Source organism: Martes martes (genome assembly GCF_963455335.1).
Source record: "Martes martes genome assembly, chromosome: 3".
Lineage (NCBI taxonomy): Eukaryota > Metazoa > Chordata > Mammalia > Carnivora > Mustelidae > Martes > Martes martes.
Window position 1 is genome coordinate 114,941,906 of NC_137890.1, and position 18,816 is coordinate 114,960,721.

The window sequence follows — 18,816 nt, forward strand, 5'->3', positions numbered from 1 at the left end:
TTCCTTCCAGGAACCCTCAGTTTGTTCTCTGTAGTTAAGAGTCTCTTATGGTTTGACTCCTTCTCTGTTATTTTATTTTTCCTTCCCTTCCCCCATGTTCATCTATTTTGTTTCTTCGGTTCAACGTATGAGTGAAATCATAGGGTATTTATCTTTATCTCACTGACTAATTTCACTTAGCATAATACACTCTAGTTCCATCCATGCCATTGCAAGTGGCAAGATTTCATTCTTTTTTATGGCTGAGTAATATTTCATTTTATATATGTATATATAGAAAGAGAGACACACACATGCACACACACACACACATCCTTTATCATTCATCAGTCTACAGACATGTGGGCTTTTTCCATATTTTGTCTATTGTGGATAGTGCTCTTACAAACATTGAGGTTACATGTGCCCCTTCAGATCACTATTTTTGTATCCCCTGGGTAAATACCTAGTAGTGCAATTGCTGGGTCATAATGTCATATTGAGTTATTAACTCAAGGGTGGAAAGATTGTGTAAGTGCAGTCTGTCCAGATACATAGAATAAGATACATAGAATAATAAGATACATAGAATAAGGTCTGTTTTTAAGCAAATAGTTCCATGCCTAATATAAATATTCTGTGGTTATTTGATTAAACAAAATATATTAACCATAACTTTCATAGGCAGATAGATGCTGCTAATTACAGCTGAGACTTGTCTAATTACTAAGCAGGACTTTCACTCTGAGTTGTTAATTAAATCTTCTTAAGAAGTAGGAACTTCTTAACAATACTCCAAAATTCAGAGTTTTCACTTGGTTTTTGCCCTGCAATGAGAGGTGTTAATTACTTTGAAACATAATAATTACATTCCTTGAGATGCTTTATATCCGACTTTCAGTTTTATATTGTGAGTTTCTGAGTGGTTTTGCTTGTCAAGGCAAGTGTTTATATTGTGGTATATTGAACCTTCCAGCCCACAATTACAGAGCTGGATGGATGGATTGGGACCCATTTTGGCTATTTTTAGGTAACCTTGATTTGACAGAACTGTTTCTCTCTGTCACTGGAAAATACCTTGCATCAATTTGAATGGACTACATTTTCTGGTACACTAGGTTTTGTTTCAGGCAGACTTAAAATTTTGATCCCTTAAAATGATCCCTTCTGTTATTCCATCTTTTCAACAATGGGCAACATTTTTTTTTTAAATATTTGAGAGCTATTTGCTTATACTTCTATTTTCAGAGTTAAATAGATAGGTTCTCTTATGTAGTTGCTGTTTAAGATGATTTTTTACATTTAACATTTTTAACATTTTGCTTTTATGGAACATATTTGGATCTCATAAGATTTTGTTGAATGAAAATGGAAATGTGGGTAATTGGATTAATTGTTTATTCTTCTAAAATTTATTTTCAATAGAATCGTAAGAATGATGAAGCCTCTTATGAAAAGATGTTGAAGTTGAGACGAGAGTTTAGTAGAGCCATAACAATTTTGGAAATGATTAAGAGAAGAGAGAAAACAAAACGAGAACTATTGCACTTAACCTTAGAAGTTGTGGAAAAAAGGTAACATTGCTACTGTTATATACTAATCACAGCTTTGGCCAGATGTTGGGTAAAATATAACTAAATGGTATGTTTTGTTTTGTTTCTGCTTTAAAACAATTGGAATAGATTCTCAAATTCTACATTTTTTTAAGAATTCATGTGTTACTCTTTTTTTTAAAAAACTAGATTATCAGTTTGGATTTCAAATTTGTATGTAATATGTATAGCTCCTCTAAGACACTTATTTTTTTTTTAATTCATTGAATTTTATTTAGAAAAGAACCTGGAGGTCATTTTGACCTTTCTTTTTATTTGTTTCCTTTAAAATTTGAGGGAAATGAATGTTTAGATGATTTTATTTTCTGACTAGGTAGTAAGCATTTTTTGTTTCAGTGCATTTTAACAATGTGTTCTCCATGGAGCACCTGGGTGGCTCAGGCATCCAGCTCTTAATTTCAGCTCAGGTCATAATCTCAGGGTCCTGGGATCAAGCCCCACTCAGCAGAGGACTCCATGTTCAACAGGGAGTCTGCTGGAGATTCTCTCTCTGCTTTTGCCTCTGTGCTCCCCCTTCCTGCATGCACTCTATCTTTAGAATGAATAAATCTTTAAAAAAAAATGTGTCTCTAGTATAATAGTCATTTTCCTATATAGTTAAATAAACTATATTAAACCTAACCGTTTTATGTGATTCCTGAGGTAAGCATTCTAAACATCATTTCCCAGTGTTTGAAAATATTAAATATGTGAGAAATTTGTCTTTGTGTTCCTTCAGAGATTCTTTGGGTTTTTTTGGTTGGTTGGTTTTTGCTAAATCCCAAATATGAGCTGCTTTATTCCTGTAAGTTTTCTCTTTTAAGAATAATCTGATTAATTGTTGATTTTATTTGATTAGTTGTGTTCCAGTTCATTGCAATATCATTGTTTTTATTTTTAAATTATAAAACATTTTCTTATATTTTGTTACCTTTCCAAGATACCATTTGGGAGACTATGGTGGTGAAATCCTTAATGAAGTGAAAATCAATAGATCAGACAAAGAGTTATATGCCACTCCAGCAACTCTTCATAATGGAAATCATCACAAAGTCCAAGAATGTAAAACTAAGGTGAATATCCTCTGGGGAGAAGCCCATATGGTAATATTGATCAGACAATTACTGGTTTCATCAGTTGTCTTAGTATACTTTGGTTAAGGAAAAACATAATTAACATGCGTTGTTTTTACTATTTGCCAAGCACTTGCTAGGAATTTTTACATACAGATTAACTCATTAATCCTTACAGCAGCCTTTGACACAGATTTTAACCCAGTATGACTTCTAGGTCGTATAGCTGAAAAGGGGCTGATTCAAGGTTTAGGTCCAGGTCTAACAACAAAAAACCGTGTGCTTTTCACTATGCCATCAGCTTCCCTACAGAATATGGGTAAATGAAAGTCTACTTTTTATCACTAGCCTTAACAAATCCTGTGTTGGAGTGGCAGGCATCAAAATCTTAAGATTAACGCTTTCTTCCTTGAGACTATCGAAAGTTACTCTTATTTTCATCGTCACTTCCAGAACCAGCATTTATCAACTGCTATCTAGTTGGAGTGATTTGAAGAAGTCCTATAACATCCAAATCCTGTTTTCTTCCTAATAGAAAGATCTAGACTCCATGATTATTTTAGTCTCTTAGACTTTGAGGAATTTTATTTATTCAGGATTCATGTGGTACATTAATTAAAGTATTCAATTGAGAAATAATAAAAATTAATAAAACTTTAAGGAGTTTAGTTTTAAATAAGAAAAAAGTATTGACTGAGTATTTATTTAGATAGAGCTTTATGTAGCAGGATTTAAAAAGCGACATAGGGTGTTTGTGGAAAATTCATCTTTTAAAAAATGTACACAATTCTTATTTTTCATGGGTTCATTCTTAAAGGTCAAAGAAGAATGTGGAGCAGGAATACTCCTCCTTTTATTCAACTGATGTCAATTTAAACACCAAAGTTCTTTCTTATTCATCACAGGCATCTAGCCCACCTACCTGATTCTTTTTCAATCACACTTGCCTCTATAGCCAAAAATTTACCAGTGCAATAAATGTAATTTTCTAAGTTATTTCTTTAAATCCATTTTATATAAACTAATGCTTTTTTCAGGTATATGATTGATAGGCATAGAATATGAAATCTCAACCTGAAATTACTGACAGAATCAGCTTTTATTATATATCGATTCCTATTTTAGATTATCTGTGAGAATAAACACTCACCCTGTTTACTAGTGTTAGAGATATGGTTGCATCCATTGTTCCTCTACCTCATTATACAGAGATAACTGTATTTGCTTGGTTGCACATCCTACCTTAAAATATAGGCAGTTTCTAAGAGGTAGGAGTTTTCTTTTTGATGTCATAGCTATATCCATTGTATGAGACTTAGCTATATCACTAAATAATTTGCTATTTAAGCAGCACTTTCATTGTGTATACCATTTTTGACCCTGCAGTAGTTTTAACAAAAATGTGGACTACATGGAAAATGTAGAACTTCCTAAATATTTTTTCACTTTCATATTGCTTGTATTTTGGTGCTTAGAATAATCATTTTCAAACTTTTTAAGTAGTGAATCCCTACTTATTAAACAGAATACTGTTATGTTAAAATGCATAGAAACAGAACTTCTCCGCTGAGGAGTGGAGAGCAAGGGGGGCTGGAAACCTACCCCATCAGTCAGTTTCTTGCCAGATAGCCTCTCAAGTGCTGTCACAGAATTCTGGGGTACTTGAGAACAGTTTGATTATTGTCCAGTGAAGGCAGTAATTATGCATTCTAAAAAAGTAAAAGTTTTTTTCTAGTTAATAAACTTATTTTTCCTCAAAAAAATTACTAGCCGTAGATTGGAAATAAGTGTAGAAATAAATTAATGAATTTATAATCTAATTCAAGTTATTTGAAAAATAAAGTTCATTATCATTAATACAGTGGATTTAAGTAAAATTGAATTTAAGTACTTTTAAATGCTTGCATAATAATAGAGCAATTATTAAAAATCACTAACATCTTAGTTTAAGTATAAATAACAATATAAAAAACAAATTAAGTACCATTATGATTTTTAATTACAACTTGCAAAAAGTAAAACATTTTTCAATTTATGACCACATAATTTTTGCATACTAAAAACAGTAAATAAAGTCACCTCCTGGGTAAAAATGTATGTTTTTCAAAGAGCAGTATAGTTTTTCATGATTTCTAAAATGATTTTCATTTCTTCCTTTTGGGGGAAAAATCGTCATGTAAACAGCACCCTCATCATTTGTCTTTGAAAGAAGAGGCTTCTGATGTGGTTCGTCAAAAGAAGAAGTACCCAAAGAAGCCTAAAGCAGAGGCTTTGATAACATCTCAGCAACCCACTCCTGAGACATTGCCTGTGATCAATAAGAGTGATATTAAGCAATATGACTTTCACAGCTCAGATGAAGATGAATTTCCACAGGTGCTTGTTTTAAAACTATTTTAAAGACATTTCCTTTTAGTCTTTTATATTGCTATATTTTAAAACATGATTGACCTCTTAGTTTTGATTTTCTTTTCTTTACCTAATGTTATATAGCATATATACATTTTCCACATTATTTATGTGGCCACTGAAATGATATTTACTTTCCATTATTTTCTATCAGTTGGGTAGAATTTATTCTCTATGGAGCATTTAGGTGGTTTTCAATTTTACCTTTTATAAAAGTGAACATTACTATTCTTTCCCCCTATATTTAAAAGTAGACTATTAGAGGGGCGCCTTGGGTGGCTCAGTCATTAAGCATCTGCCTTCGGCTCAAGTCATGATCCCAGAGTCCCACTCCCTCTGTTGTGTTCCCTCCCTCACTGTGTCTCTCTCTGTCAAAAAAATAAACAAAATCTTAAAAAAAAAAAAAACTGTTAGAAATGGATTATCAATATTTTAAGATAGTTAATACATAATTGTAAATGTTCACCAATAATAATTCCCTTTTTTTTAAACTATATTCCACCAGCATTTTATTTTATAACTTCTAATGTAAATTTTGCTGCTTTGTTTGGCGATAACCATTTAATTTAAAGATTAAGAAGAACTGATTCAAGTTGTAAATTGTGAAGACAGTTCTTTGGTTTATATTGCAACAGTTTATAGCAAAGTGTTTGCTATATATTTTAAAAATCTTAATTTTACTTTCACAAGTGCTATTTTTAAAACAAGACCTTTGTATATTAAAAGATCAATTTTAAAAGATAAACATATATTTATAGTTTAGCACCTTGTCTAGCAATAAATACCCTTTTCTTTTTTCTTTTCTATATGGTATAGGCAACCTAAAGAGAATGCTGTATAACAAATACATACTGTTGTATTTTAACACTTTTGCTTCACTGCTCTAAAAGAAAAAAACTTTTAAACCAACATTACATATATGTCTGGAAGCAAGATTGTCTATAAAACAGTTTATGGTTGTAACTATTTAAAATCTGGAGTTTACATGAAAGTGTAAAATATGTCCCCTTTGAGTAGATTATGTATTTTTTTTATTCTTCTATCACTAATTTATAGATAATATTTTAGTATTTATCTGGATTGTAACAAATGCACAAAGGTATGTTTAATTTAGTACACTCTTGAAAAGCACTTAAGGAAATAATTCGTTACTTTTGTCAAAGGATCATCCAGTTAGACTCAGTGCTTTGAAGAGCCATAGGACATAGCCATTTTGAAGGAATGAGGAAGTAATGTCCTAACAAATAGTGGTTTTCCATATGGAAAGAGTAGGGAGGGGCTCTAGGGAGGGGGAACAGCATATGAGTGAAAACATTACTGAAGCATAAAACGCAAAGGAGAAGAGAGTTTGAACAGAAGGATGCTTGGAGTAGTAGCCGGGTGGCAAATGGCTTCTACTACATTAAATATACTGGTACATTATTAAAGAATTTTAAATAAGAATATGACATGGTTTATTATATATCAGTAATAGCCTTATGTTGGTAGTACTCAGAAGAGCTTACATAGTTTTGCTTTAGACACCCAGCCCTTTAAAAATGACACATGTGATATTATGACCTCTAGAAACTTTTCCTTTCTTGCTGTAATAAGTCCATCACGTTAATGGTAGGGCACACTCACATGCTAATCGTACATTCCTCATGCATTTAAGGGACCTTTGTTTCTGTTCTGAATTCTTGTGTTTATTCATATCGTACCCAGCCCTCAGACCCACATGAAAATTTCAAAATTTCGATTATATTTTGCAACTTTTAGGTTCCTCTCTGTCCTTTTACTAGATCTTTAAAAACCCTCATTAATTTTTATAATGATATCCTCTTGTTACTAAAAAGTAAGTATTTACCTACATAATTGGACATCATTCAGTGAGCAGCTATTTAGGATGTAGCTCTTATAAAGCCAGGATTTTATTTCTAAAAAGATCATTAAAATAATCATATGTTTTCTTCTTTGCCCAGTAAACAAGGAAGAAAGGAATAGGGAGCCTTAAGAGAACAAACATTTTAGCTTAAGACTTACCCAACTGATTTGCAGCAGAGCAGAATTAAAAATCCTATCTTTTCTTAGTCACACTTCTGATTCTCCAAATAGCAACTCTCTCTTCCTATGTCTCAGACCAAATTCTGGAATCCAGTCCTGGGGGATGGTGGTCGGGACAAAGGGGTGGTATGCTTTATGCAAAGAATTTTTAAGACTTTGTAACCCTTCTCTGTGTGTAGTTTAGAAGAGGTAGATGATCTGCAAAGGAAGCCAAAATATAAAATTCATATTTGAAATTTCCTTTCAAATTTCAGGTTTGGGGCTTTTTCCCCTGTGAAGAAGAATCAGCCCCAGCTTACTGTTTCTATGTCTCCCCCTTAGGGTTGGTGGAGGTATATTGGAACCTCAAACAAATGCCTTTCTCCCCTGGATGACCCTGCTCAGTGGTAATTACCACAGTTTGGAAATAATGTGGAGACACATTTTTCCTCTCAAAATAGGAAGAGAGGGATTTGTGAGGTTCAAAATTTGCAAGTAAATATGGTTGAGCCAGCGTTGTCAGAAAAAGAGATGTACTCCAAAGTGAAATTACGAGACTGCTGAAACTTAAGTACCAAAACTTTTTTTTTTTTTATTTTAACCATCATGGGTAGAAGTTTATCTAAACCATATTATTTCTCTGCTGTATCAGAGTATATTTGTATATCATTTAATCCATTTTTATGACATTTATAAAGTTTGTTCTAATGGATCAGTGTTGCCCCAGGGGTCCACTCACATTATATAGGGATATTTAATCTAAGATCACAAGGTTCTAGGCAGAATACCTTTTAATTATATGACAGCTTTTTGGAAGTCTTTATTTTTTCTTTTGCTGTCAGGTTGTGGGCTTATCACTTCTCTCTGCAGCTAGTCTGCAAGAGGGAAGTCTCCTTTCCTCTTCTAATTTTCTGCTTCTGATCTGCCAAGTTTAAAAAGTGATTTTACTAAACTGTGTGCGTGACACTAATATTACACTATATGTTAACTAACTGGAATTCAAATAAAAACTTTTTTAAGAAGTGATTTTTTTTTTTAATGAGTAGGGAAATAAGGAATTCCCTTTGAGAAAAAATATATGACCTGTAGTGTCTTTGAGGGGAGCACTATTCATAAGCCATTTTTTGCTTCCTAGTTTTTGGCTTTATTACAGAGAGAGAAAGTTACTGCATAAAAATACATCTACCTGTGGGTGAAGCATAACTGTCAAAAATAAAGTATGTATGGCCGCATATTATTTAAAAAATATAAATGGAATATGTTAAAAACTACTAATTCTTAGGTACTTACATGTTCAGAAGCAATTACCCAATACCGTGCTGACTTTCCTGCAAGAGCTAATCCATCCCAAGTAATCATGTTTAACCATAGAAAATCTGTGCTAGTCTTTATTTGGGAGAATTTACTGCCTGCTGTATGAACTACAGGAGTGATTCAATGTTTGTGGTCAGATTCTGATTTTAGACCATTACAAAGATTGATCTGTTGTTGGCTTTTGAATTCCTAAATGGAATGTATCATGCCTCTTTTTTCTAGGTACCATCCCCAGTATCAGAACCTGAAGAAGAAAATGATCCTGATGGTCCCTGTGCTTTCAGGAGGCGAGCAGGATGCCAGTATTATGCTGTAAGAACTTTGTTTTTATAGTGTTTTTGTGGACTGGAATTAATAGGTAACTCTTGTCAAGGTAATTTAGTCTTAATGTGAAAACAGGAAGTCCATCAGCATTTTTTATTTACTGTCCCCTATACACATACCAGTAAAAGATGCTCAGAGGTACTGAGTCCTTTCAGAAGATATTAAAAATAGCAGAATCCTTTACTTGGAAATTAATAATTTAAAATTCCAAATTTTAGAGATTTAGTTTTACTTTTGGGCTTTAATTGTAGCTTCGTTTTAAGATTTATTTATTTATTTGAAAGAAAAAGTGTGTGTGTGCCCCTGCGGGCAGTCAGGGAGGGGCAAAGGGAGAGAGAATCCTGAAGCAGACTCCCTGCTCAGCACGGAGCCCGATGAGGGCCTCGATCCCATGACCCTAAGATCGTGACCTGAGCCAAAATCAAGAGTTGGCCATTTAACCAACTGAGCCACGCAGATGACCCAAAATTTTGATTGTTGCTGCTTATTAAAATTTATTTTAGGCAAGTCCATCTTGTGCATATATACCAAGTAAAGATCAAACATAAAAGAATCGTTTTTAGACTTTCCTCATAGCAATATCTTATATAATAATTATATTCAAACATTTTGACACACTTAGAAATTGCTTTGTGCTAGTAAGTCAAGTTTTGGTACAGCATTATGTCAGGAATGACCCTCACTCCCAAATGCTCAGGTTTACAGATAAGGTATAGCTAATTATAGAGTTACATGGATAGCTTTCAGATATGACTTGCAGAGCCCATTTGTCTTGCTTCATTTATGGTAACATCTACACTTCCAGCCTTTCAGAGTGTGTGCGTGTGTGTGTTTAGTGTAGAAGAGGTAGAAAGTTATTTGCAAGTTACACTAATGAGAGAGCGAGAAAATTATTATTAAAAGGTAGAGAAATGTTAAGGCCCAGAAAAATAAAGAAGTGTCAGCCTGACCCATACATGCTTAAAGTACAATTTTTGGTTCAAAAAAATTTTCCTTCTGACTTCTCTCAATAGGAAGCCTATGAATTACAAACTTTACTATCTCTACTTTTTTTTTTTAAAGATTTTATTTATTTGATGGACAAAGATCCCAAGTAGGCAGAGAGGCAGGCAGAGAGAGAGGTAGGGGGGAAGCAGGCTCCCTGCTGAGCAGAGAGCCCACTGTGGGGACCCTGAGATCATGACCTGAGTGGAAGGCAGAGACTTAATCCACTGAGCCACCCAGCTGCCCCCGATCTCTATTTTTCTACATAGATATTAAAAGCATATTTTTCTTTAAAGACATATTTCTTCTAAAATATATTCTACCCTAAAATATTAAATTCAATTTGAGTCATTTTGGTGAGTGAACTTTTCATCAGTTTTATAAAATTTTATCTTGTTAATATCATTTAAGCCCTAATTTTACAGTTTCATAACTAAATTTTAATTGATCTGCTAATGCTGTACTTTATTTTTAGCATGATTTGATTTCTCTTCATTTCAGAGTTACTTCGTGAGTTTTAATTTTTTTTTTCTTTTCAGCCTCGTTTGGACCAAGCTAACCACTCATTTGAAAATTCAGAATTGGCAGATTTGGATAAGTTGAGATACAGGCATTGCCTTACAACACTCACAGTCCCAAGAAGATGTATAGGATTTGCAAGGAGGCGAATTGGCAGAGGTGGAAGGTAAACTATTTGTTTTGGCCTGGTTTTTGTTTGTAAGCTGGAAGGGAAGATATAGAGAAAATGTTATTAAGTTCTTCCAGATAATATTTGGTTTTGTATTGTCTTTCAGGGTCATTATGGACCGAATATCCACAGAACATGACCCAGTCCTGAAACAGATAGACCCTGAAATGCTGAATGGTTTTTCAAGCTCTTCCCAAACTATAGACTTTTCTTCTAATTTCACTCGGACCAATGCTTCCAGTAAACATTGTGAAAATAGACTGTCCCTTTCTGAAATACTAAGCAATATCAGATCATGTCGACTACAGTGTTTCCAGCCAAGGCTACTAAATTTACAGGACAGTGATAGTGAAGAATGTACCTCAAGAAAATCAGGGCAGACTGTGAACAATAAAAGAGTTTCTGCAGCATCTGTAGCTTTATTGAACACCAGCAAGAATGGCATATCAGGTAAGCTCTCATTTTGTTAAAATGTATCCTGCTCTTTTTTTCTCCTTAATTTTCATTATCCACTAAATAAGTGCCAAGTGCTCAGGGTAAATTTTGAAGGTTTATTTTCATAATCCCACTGAAGAAAGGAATTTTTTACCTTAACCTACTACAGTTTTTTCCCAGTCTAAGAAGCTAAACTCTATTACTGTGCTTCACATTTTAAACAGTGTCCTAAAACCTATAAAACCCTGACTTATATTTTGATCATGTGTGCCTGGTATGGTAAATGCATAGGCAGATGCATAAGAAGTTCCCTATGGGCAAAAGGGTTATAAGCTGCTACCAGATTTTCATAGCCATAGTGTGCACTTGTTAAAGAAAGTTTCCCTTTTATGTATATTAGCTTTGCTCAAATGTAGGCATTGCTCCTAGGAGTACCACTGAATTCTTTGTTTCTGAAAAATGATTTTTTTTAAGAAGCTCCCCATGAATAGTTGTAATTTTATTTGGTAGTTTACCTCTGATTGAGAGCATTTTTTACTTTAACAAACACTGTGCCCAAATTAATTTAATATTTTTATGACATGTATGTTGTAAATAATGTATAATATCTAGACAATCTAAAACATAATTTTGATTTGTTTTCTTCTTTATCTCATTTATACAAGTTGATATAATTTTTAATATCCTTATGATATATACAAACAGTGCATGGTATCCAGAGACAAAACTAGATGTGACTTGATTTACACTGATGATATCCTTTCTTTCCAGAAAACATACATATTTCTAAATTACTTCCTGGATGGTTCATTTTACTATGTGAAATTATGTTAAGCCTCTTTAAAGTGGTTTTAAATCGTTTTGGTTTTTAAATTTGGTCTCAGTCATGTTCAGTCTTTTTCTGTTACTGGACTGCTTATTTTTAAATTTGACCTAGACATTTATCTGTTTAAAGATTATAATAGGAAATTGAATTTGTTGAGTGATTAGAGGTTTACATGTTGTTCCTCCAAATTAGTTAGTTACTTTTCTCTAAGCAAACTTAGGCAAGGAAAATGGTATCCCATTATATAAGGTTCATTGATCTGTGAAGTTTAATGAGGTTTTGAAACTGAAATAGATAAATACCGAATATGATTTGTGGTGGTAAGCTTCTTAGAAATCTAAAGGTAATAGGAAGTTGACGAATACTAGGTCAGATTATTTTTTCCGCCAGCCCCATGACAGTGTTCAAATTATTTAACTGAACCAGAATTCCTGTACCAAAAATTACTCAAAATAATTTTTGCCAAAAGTGGAGTTTAAAAATATCTCAATACAGGCATTTATAATTAGATTTGATAGTAGATTGAGTTTCTTCTCTAACAATGTGTACCATACCAAAAAAAGATTTTACTTTTCATCTCAACTTGAGTATGACCAGATGTTTGCAGCTTTCTATTGTACATTGCCAGTAAACTCCAGAAGGATTTGACTTGACTCTTTCCCAGAAAATATGCATAGGTTGTGTATGTTACTGTATCATCATTACTCTCTCTATATAGATCCGGAATATAACTTACTGTAACTTAAATAATTCCATAATAATTGCCTCTAGAATTTTATCACACTGTCATAATACATCAGCATAATATAAGCATTTAAAGTATCTTAGGCACGCATGCACCTTTCAGGTAACTTAAGTGACAAATATGTGATGTTAACGTCATAGACAGTAAATTTTTTTAATTTTTGCCTTTCCCCTACCATTAAAAAAAATAGTCTTTTTGGTCTGTATAATATTTTCTGTCTTAATTTTTTAGTATTCTCAACAGTACCATTTCCTTCTTGACAAATTTCAAGACTTATGCAAAAACTAAGCTGCATTAGAATTGGTGTTCTGTTTTTTTGTTTTGTTTTGTTTTGTTAAAGATTTTATTTACTTACTTGACAGAGAGCACAATCCGGGAGTGCAGGCAAAGAGGGAAGCAGGCTCCCTGCTGAACAAGGAGCCCAGCGTAGTACTCAATCCCAGGACTCTGGGATCATGACCTGAGCCAAAGGTCGCTCAACCTACTGAGCCACTCAGGCGCCACTAGAATTAGTTTTTAAATAGAAATTTTCAGGTATATATTTAATTCTGTTGCTAGAGTAAAGGAAGTTTGTTTGAAGTTTTCCTTCTTAGCTGTGATCCTCTAGTTATTGAGGCCACAAGTTTTATATATATATACATATATATATGTATATATACACACACACACACACATTTGTTTCGAAACACTAGACACAGGTACATAAATGCATGATGGCACAGCATTTTCTAAACAATTGAAAAGCCGTAACAATTTTAAGTATCCATTTGTACCAGTTCTGTTCATTATATAGTCCTTTCAGTTCTGGTTAGGTAATTTAAGTGGATTCCACTACAGTTCAGTAAATACTAATAGAATTTCTTTATCAACTTAAAGAGAAGGATGTACGAGTTTTTAGAAAGTTGGTAATTTTATGTTTGATGGACATAGACGAAAGAATTGAACACTCGTCTATTTTATTTCTTTTAATTCTTTTAATCTTTAGGCCTTTATTAATACTGTTGCCTTCTGCATATTCTTGGTGGACTTGGTCATGAGAGGGTGTTTGTCTTTAAGAGTAAAAAGACTAACACCGGACCATATTTTTACCTTACAGAGTGTATCACTGAGCTAGACAAATGACAAGAACTGAATTTTCTGTTTCACGGGTGGGAAATCGCAACAAATAAAGAATTTAATCAGAAATAGAAATCTCATACACTTGTCAGTAATATTTATATCACAAGTTTTTTAGTTCTTAAAAAAAACTTGAAGGTTAGTGGCAAAGAATTTTATTTTGCTAATAACCCAGTTAATATTTCCTATGTCCTAAATATATTCTGATTGTTATTTGTGATATCATACTTAAAGGACTTAAAACAAATTGAAATGTATGCCCTAAGTATGAGAAGAACTAAAACTGAAGACTTCATTTTAAAGCAAAGACACATGTCTTATTAACTATTAATAAAGACCTGTTTTCTTAGTTGAAAAAGTCTTCTCACAGAATAGCAGGACAGAAAGGAAAGATAGATTGTGCTGAACATGGCAAGTGAGTAACCAAGGAAAACTAATTTCACACATAATTATTTGGAATTGTTAATATACAAAGCACTATGTTAAGTGTTTAAGAGTTGTAGTTTTACAAGACAATAATCCTTTCAAGGAGCTTACAGCACATGGCAAGTATTACATTCTTTATATAATAGATAAAGTTTTTAGTCATTTAAAACTGCAGTATTTAACTATTCGTTTGAGATATTGTTCTTAAATCCAAAACTTAAGAAAATGTATTCCACATCTTAAAGTAGTTTTGCCTGGGGCACCTGGCAGTTTCAGTTGGTAGAAAACGTGACTCTTGATCTCAGGGTTGTGAGTTCAAGCCCCATGTTGGGTGTAGAGACTACTTTTGAATGAATGAATGAATCTTTGCTGTTTCAGACTTGAAGAGCTGGATTAACTTACATTTAACCTTGGTTTTGAGCATTTTTTTCCTCCCATTTGTCTTCATATATTGAATAGATATTCGTAGCCTTTGAACAGCTGCAAATATCTTAACATTACCAATTTGTAAGAACATCAGTATTATGGGCAGTTTTCCAGGAGAAATTCTTGATTTTTTTAATTTTTTTCTGTTTCTTTTTCATTCTTAAATTGCTATGAAATGTTTGCAAGTGTGAAAGTCTTTGAATAGGTAAAACTACATTTTCACAACTAGCCAAGGTACTCACAAGATTTCGTTTTTGACTTATGGTTGCTTCCAGAGGTGGGAGAAATAAATTCAGATTTCATGAATTAAAAGATTTTATTAGACTGCTCAAGGAAATAATACTAAAATTTCAGTTGTAACTATTTAGGTTGGGTATCAGAAGTTAAAATGGGTCTTTAAAGATTTTATTTTATTTTTTAAGCAATCTCTACACCCAATGTGGAACTCAAACCTATAACCCTCAGATCAGGAATCACACACTCTACCAACTGAGCCAACCAGACACCCCTTAAATGGGTCTTTATTTTCTTTATTCTTACATTTGATTTGTTCCTCATTCTTCATCCCCTCACCCTTCACCCCTGACCCTACCTCCCATCCTCACCCTTTGTACCCCCACAGTTTTGCAGTCTGTTCATTAGTTTGCCTTTAACTGTGAGAGTTACGTTATAAAGATGTGTGTAGTCCTAGACAAATAATGTCAACTTTGAAGGATTGAAAGATTTATCCTCGCAGTAGCTCTGGTGGTTTACGTGAACTTTCACTTTTGCTAAGAACTACAAGGATTAAAATAGGTTGTCTCTCTTCCCCACCCCCGTCAGCCCCAGATCTCTCTTTTAAAACAAAAGTGCAGGGGCGCCTGGGTGGCTCAGTGGGTTAAAGCCTCTGCCTTCGGCTCAGGTCATGATCCCAGGGTCCTGGGATCGAGCCCCACATCGGGCTCTCTGCTCAGCAGGGAGCCTGCTTCCTCCCTCTCTCTCTGCCTGCCTCTCTGCCTACTTGTGATCTCTGTCTGTCAAATAAATAAATAAAATCTTTAAAAAAAAAAAAAAAAAAAAAGAGAGAGCAACTCTCTTATTAAAACAAAAGTGCATATAGTCAGCATTGCTTCAATAAAGCGTATGTTAAGACTTTTGTAACAAAGACCTACCCTGTAGATGAAGAAATACTGCATAATAATATATTCATTTTGACTTTTAGATAACCTTTACTACCATATTAGATATTCTTCATTAAACTATGAAAACTTGGTCTGTGCTAGTGTTTAAAAAAATCCATAGCTTCCCAAGAATACACATTTAATTAGCCCACTTAGAGAAATGCTGCATTAAAAATAATTTTAAAAAGGTACACACAAGCACAAAAATCATATGTTCATATTCTGTTGTGAGATGATCATCCAGAAGATCCAGAATGTGTTTCCATTAGATTTTTCTTCTGCTAGCAAATACTCAAGAAGACTTCCCACATAAGAATACTTCTGTGGGCCCAAGTTTAAGAAGCAGTGATCTTGGACTTTAGAATTATTAAACCAGTGTAAAATATAGTGAAGATACCTTGAGTATATTTTTGATGGATCACTGTCAGAATATTGGAGGGAAAGCTAATAAGGGGTCAGCCTAGCAGACCACCATACAGAAACCGCATACCTGAAAAGTGAAAGATGAAATGAGAATGCCTAGGACTTTTGAAAACAAAATCAACATTCCAAGGATGGTGACAAATATTCTTTTTTTTTTTTTTTTAAGATTTTTTATTTATTTATTTGACAGAGAGAGAGATCACAAGTAGGCAGAGGCAGACAGAGAGAGAAAGGGAGAAGCAGGCTCCCCGCTGAGCAGAGACCCCGATGCGGGGCTCAATCCCAGGACCCTGAGATCATGACCTGAGCCGAAGGCAGTGGCTTAATCCACTGAGCCACCCAGGTGCCCCGATGGTGACAAATATTCTAACAAAAAATACTACGTAGATTCATCTAGTGAGCAAAGCAAATGATAAATCTAAGATGAGTAATGAGCCAGATACCAAAAATTAAAAAAAAAAAAAAAAGCCAGAAAGCTTAGGGGCTTTAGTGAAAAACAGACTATTGATTATATACACAAAATATTTAGAAATGCAAGTACACCACTGATGTGTATAGAATGATTTATTTGCATATATAAAGAAGAAAGTTTTATAATATGTATACCTATCTTTCAGCATGTATTAACCGTAGAGATTTGGAAAACCTCTTACTCCAATAAAAGGACACTTCCCATCTATCTAGATTAATGAAATAGTGCTCCCTTCACAAAACAGATTTGTGGTTACTTTTAAACTGACAGGACTTGTACGGGTGGGGTAGCTTAGATTTATGACCAGCATAAATTTCAGTTTTAAGCTAGCAACTTACGAGCAACTAGTAGAAAGAACTTGGCTTGGCCCTAAGCAATAGAAGCAGATAGGTTTTTTGTTGTTTTTCATTCCCAGTTCCCTTTTTTGCTGCTACAACCCCCTCCCCTCGCCCAAGGCTGGTCCCCCTTAATATCTATCTCATTTCTAAACAGATTTCTTCACACTATAACTGCAACCTTTTCCGGCGTGTTTTAATGTTTGCCTTTTGATGACTGCAAGTCAGTGTACAAAATAAAATTCCTGTGAAAGTATCTGAGTAACTTATGAAAGGAAGAATAATCAGTAGAGATGGTGCTTTCAGTCAAACCACCTACCAAGTCTACCTACCATTAAGTCAGCTGTAACAATGAAAATTCAGTATGGTGCCTGTACCATTAAAATCATACATTTCTTTTTTTTTTTTTTTAAAGACCTTATTTATTTATTTGACAGGCAGAGGCAGGCAGAGAGAGAGGAAGGGAAGCAGGCTCCCCGCTGAACAGAGAGCCCGATGCGGGGCTCGATCCCAGGACCCTGGGATCGTGACCTGAGCCGAAGGCAGAGGCTTTAACCCACTGAGCCACCCAGGCGCCCCTAAAATCATACATTTTTTACCACTTTCCGTTCACCCTAACAAAATGAAAGGGTTTTTTGTATGTGTTCCAATTCTGTGCCACAGTTAGTAATTGCTCTTTTTGTCTAAAGAGCTGAAATAATACTGAACAATGCTCCAGAAGATTCTGAATGAGGAACATCAGCTTGTTTTCAAGCACAAAACTTGATAGTAAAGAATGAGATGTCAAAAATGAATGTAACATGCTAAGCTTGAGAAGAAGAGAAAAAAATGTCATTTTTTAAAGTATAATCTTAGAATTAAATTGAGTTTATATCAGTGATTCTCAACCAGTAGTGGGATCAGGGATGAAATTTTTGGCATCAGAGTTAGCCTAGGTTTATAAAGGTTAGGAAACACTGATCATTAATTTGAATAATTTGGATTGAGTCTTGTTGAAATTTTAATGAGTTTTCTATGAGGAAAAGGATGGTGTTCCTGAGCAGATTTATGGTCTCAACAGAAAAGGGCAATAAGTAGACATATCCTGTCTTCCCCTTTTTAATATATATGTAAATGATCATCCGTTCATAAAAAGCAAGTAGAACACCTATAGTTGGCAGTACTTTGCTAGTCATAGACTACCAACCAAGTAATATATATATATATTTTAATTAAAAAGTGCTTTTTGTTCTTTGTACTAATTTAGGTTCATGGTTATTCTGAATTAGTGAGATTTCTGTGTCATGATTTTCTGAATTAAAAGATTTTGGAGAAGAAGATTCTCAGTGTTCTCCTTTCTCTCTGTTTTGAAATAGCCTTAAAAGTATATTCACTTAATTTGGTTTGTTCCTCACATTATCACTGTAACCTCCCATCTTTCACCACAACAAAAAAACTCAGCTCTAGGTGAACATGATGCTGAGGGAGTAGACCGTGCTAACACCAGATTCCAAGTCCATTTCATTTGAATTGGCACACTTAAACAGATTTATTTGGGGTTAACTTAAGATTTTTCCTTTCTGCCTTTTATCTAATAAACTATTTTTCATCTCTTTCCCAAGGTTTTCAAACAGCTGGAAATTCATGAATACTTCACATTTTCATTTGATTTTGAAGATTGTAAATTTAGAATTAAAAATACTTTTTTCATTTAAAAATAGAACACTTGCAGTGAATTTAACATGTGCAGACAAAGAAAAAATTTGATTTTGTTGGTAATTCAGTAAGATAACTAATGTGTACTTCAAAAACACAGGTAATATTAAAATTTTACAGTGAGCACTTTCATAGCCCCAGGTCTTTTAATCTTCTAAAAATAAAATTGCTATCTAAGAACTGTTTTCCTTCATAGTCCAGTACAGATTTTAATGATAATACTGCAGAACAGAAATGAAATCCTGTCTAATGCTTTGTCCATCTCTGGGGCCTAACTCCCTTTTCATAGAAAATAGACTATTATTCATAACATATATTATACCATCACATTTTTAAAAATTTCTCATTTGTAATTGTACCAAATGGAAAACT

At 33.8% G+C, this 18,816-nt stretch overlaps 1 protein-coding gene across 1 annotated transcript in view; it reads left to right on the top strand.

Moving 5' to 3' along the window:
* EPC2 (enhancer of polycomb homolog 2) overlaps positions 1-18,816 on the top strand; it is a 114,979-nt gene that overhangs the window by 89,351 nt on the left and 6,812 nt on the right. The window contains exons 5-10 of the mRNA XM_080798733.1: positions 1,405-1,553; positions 2,512-2,644; positions 4,829-5,020; positions 8,612-8,701; positions 10,237-10,382; positions 10,492-10,835. Of these exons, the coding sequence (XP_080654859.1) occupies positions 1,405-1,553; positions 2,512-2,644; positions 4,829-5,020; positions 8,612-8,701; positions 10,237-10,382; positions 10,492-10,835 (1,054 nt within the window). The remainder of the gene's footprint in view (positions 1-1,404; positions 1,554-2,511; positions 2,645-4,828; positions 5,021-8,611; positions 8,702-10,236; positions 10,383-10,491; positions 10,836-18,816) is intronic.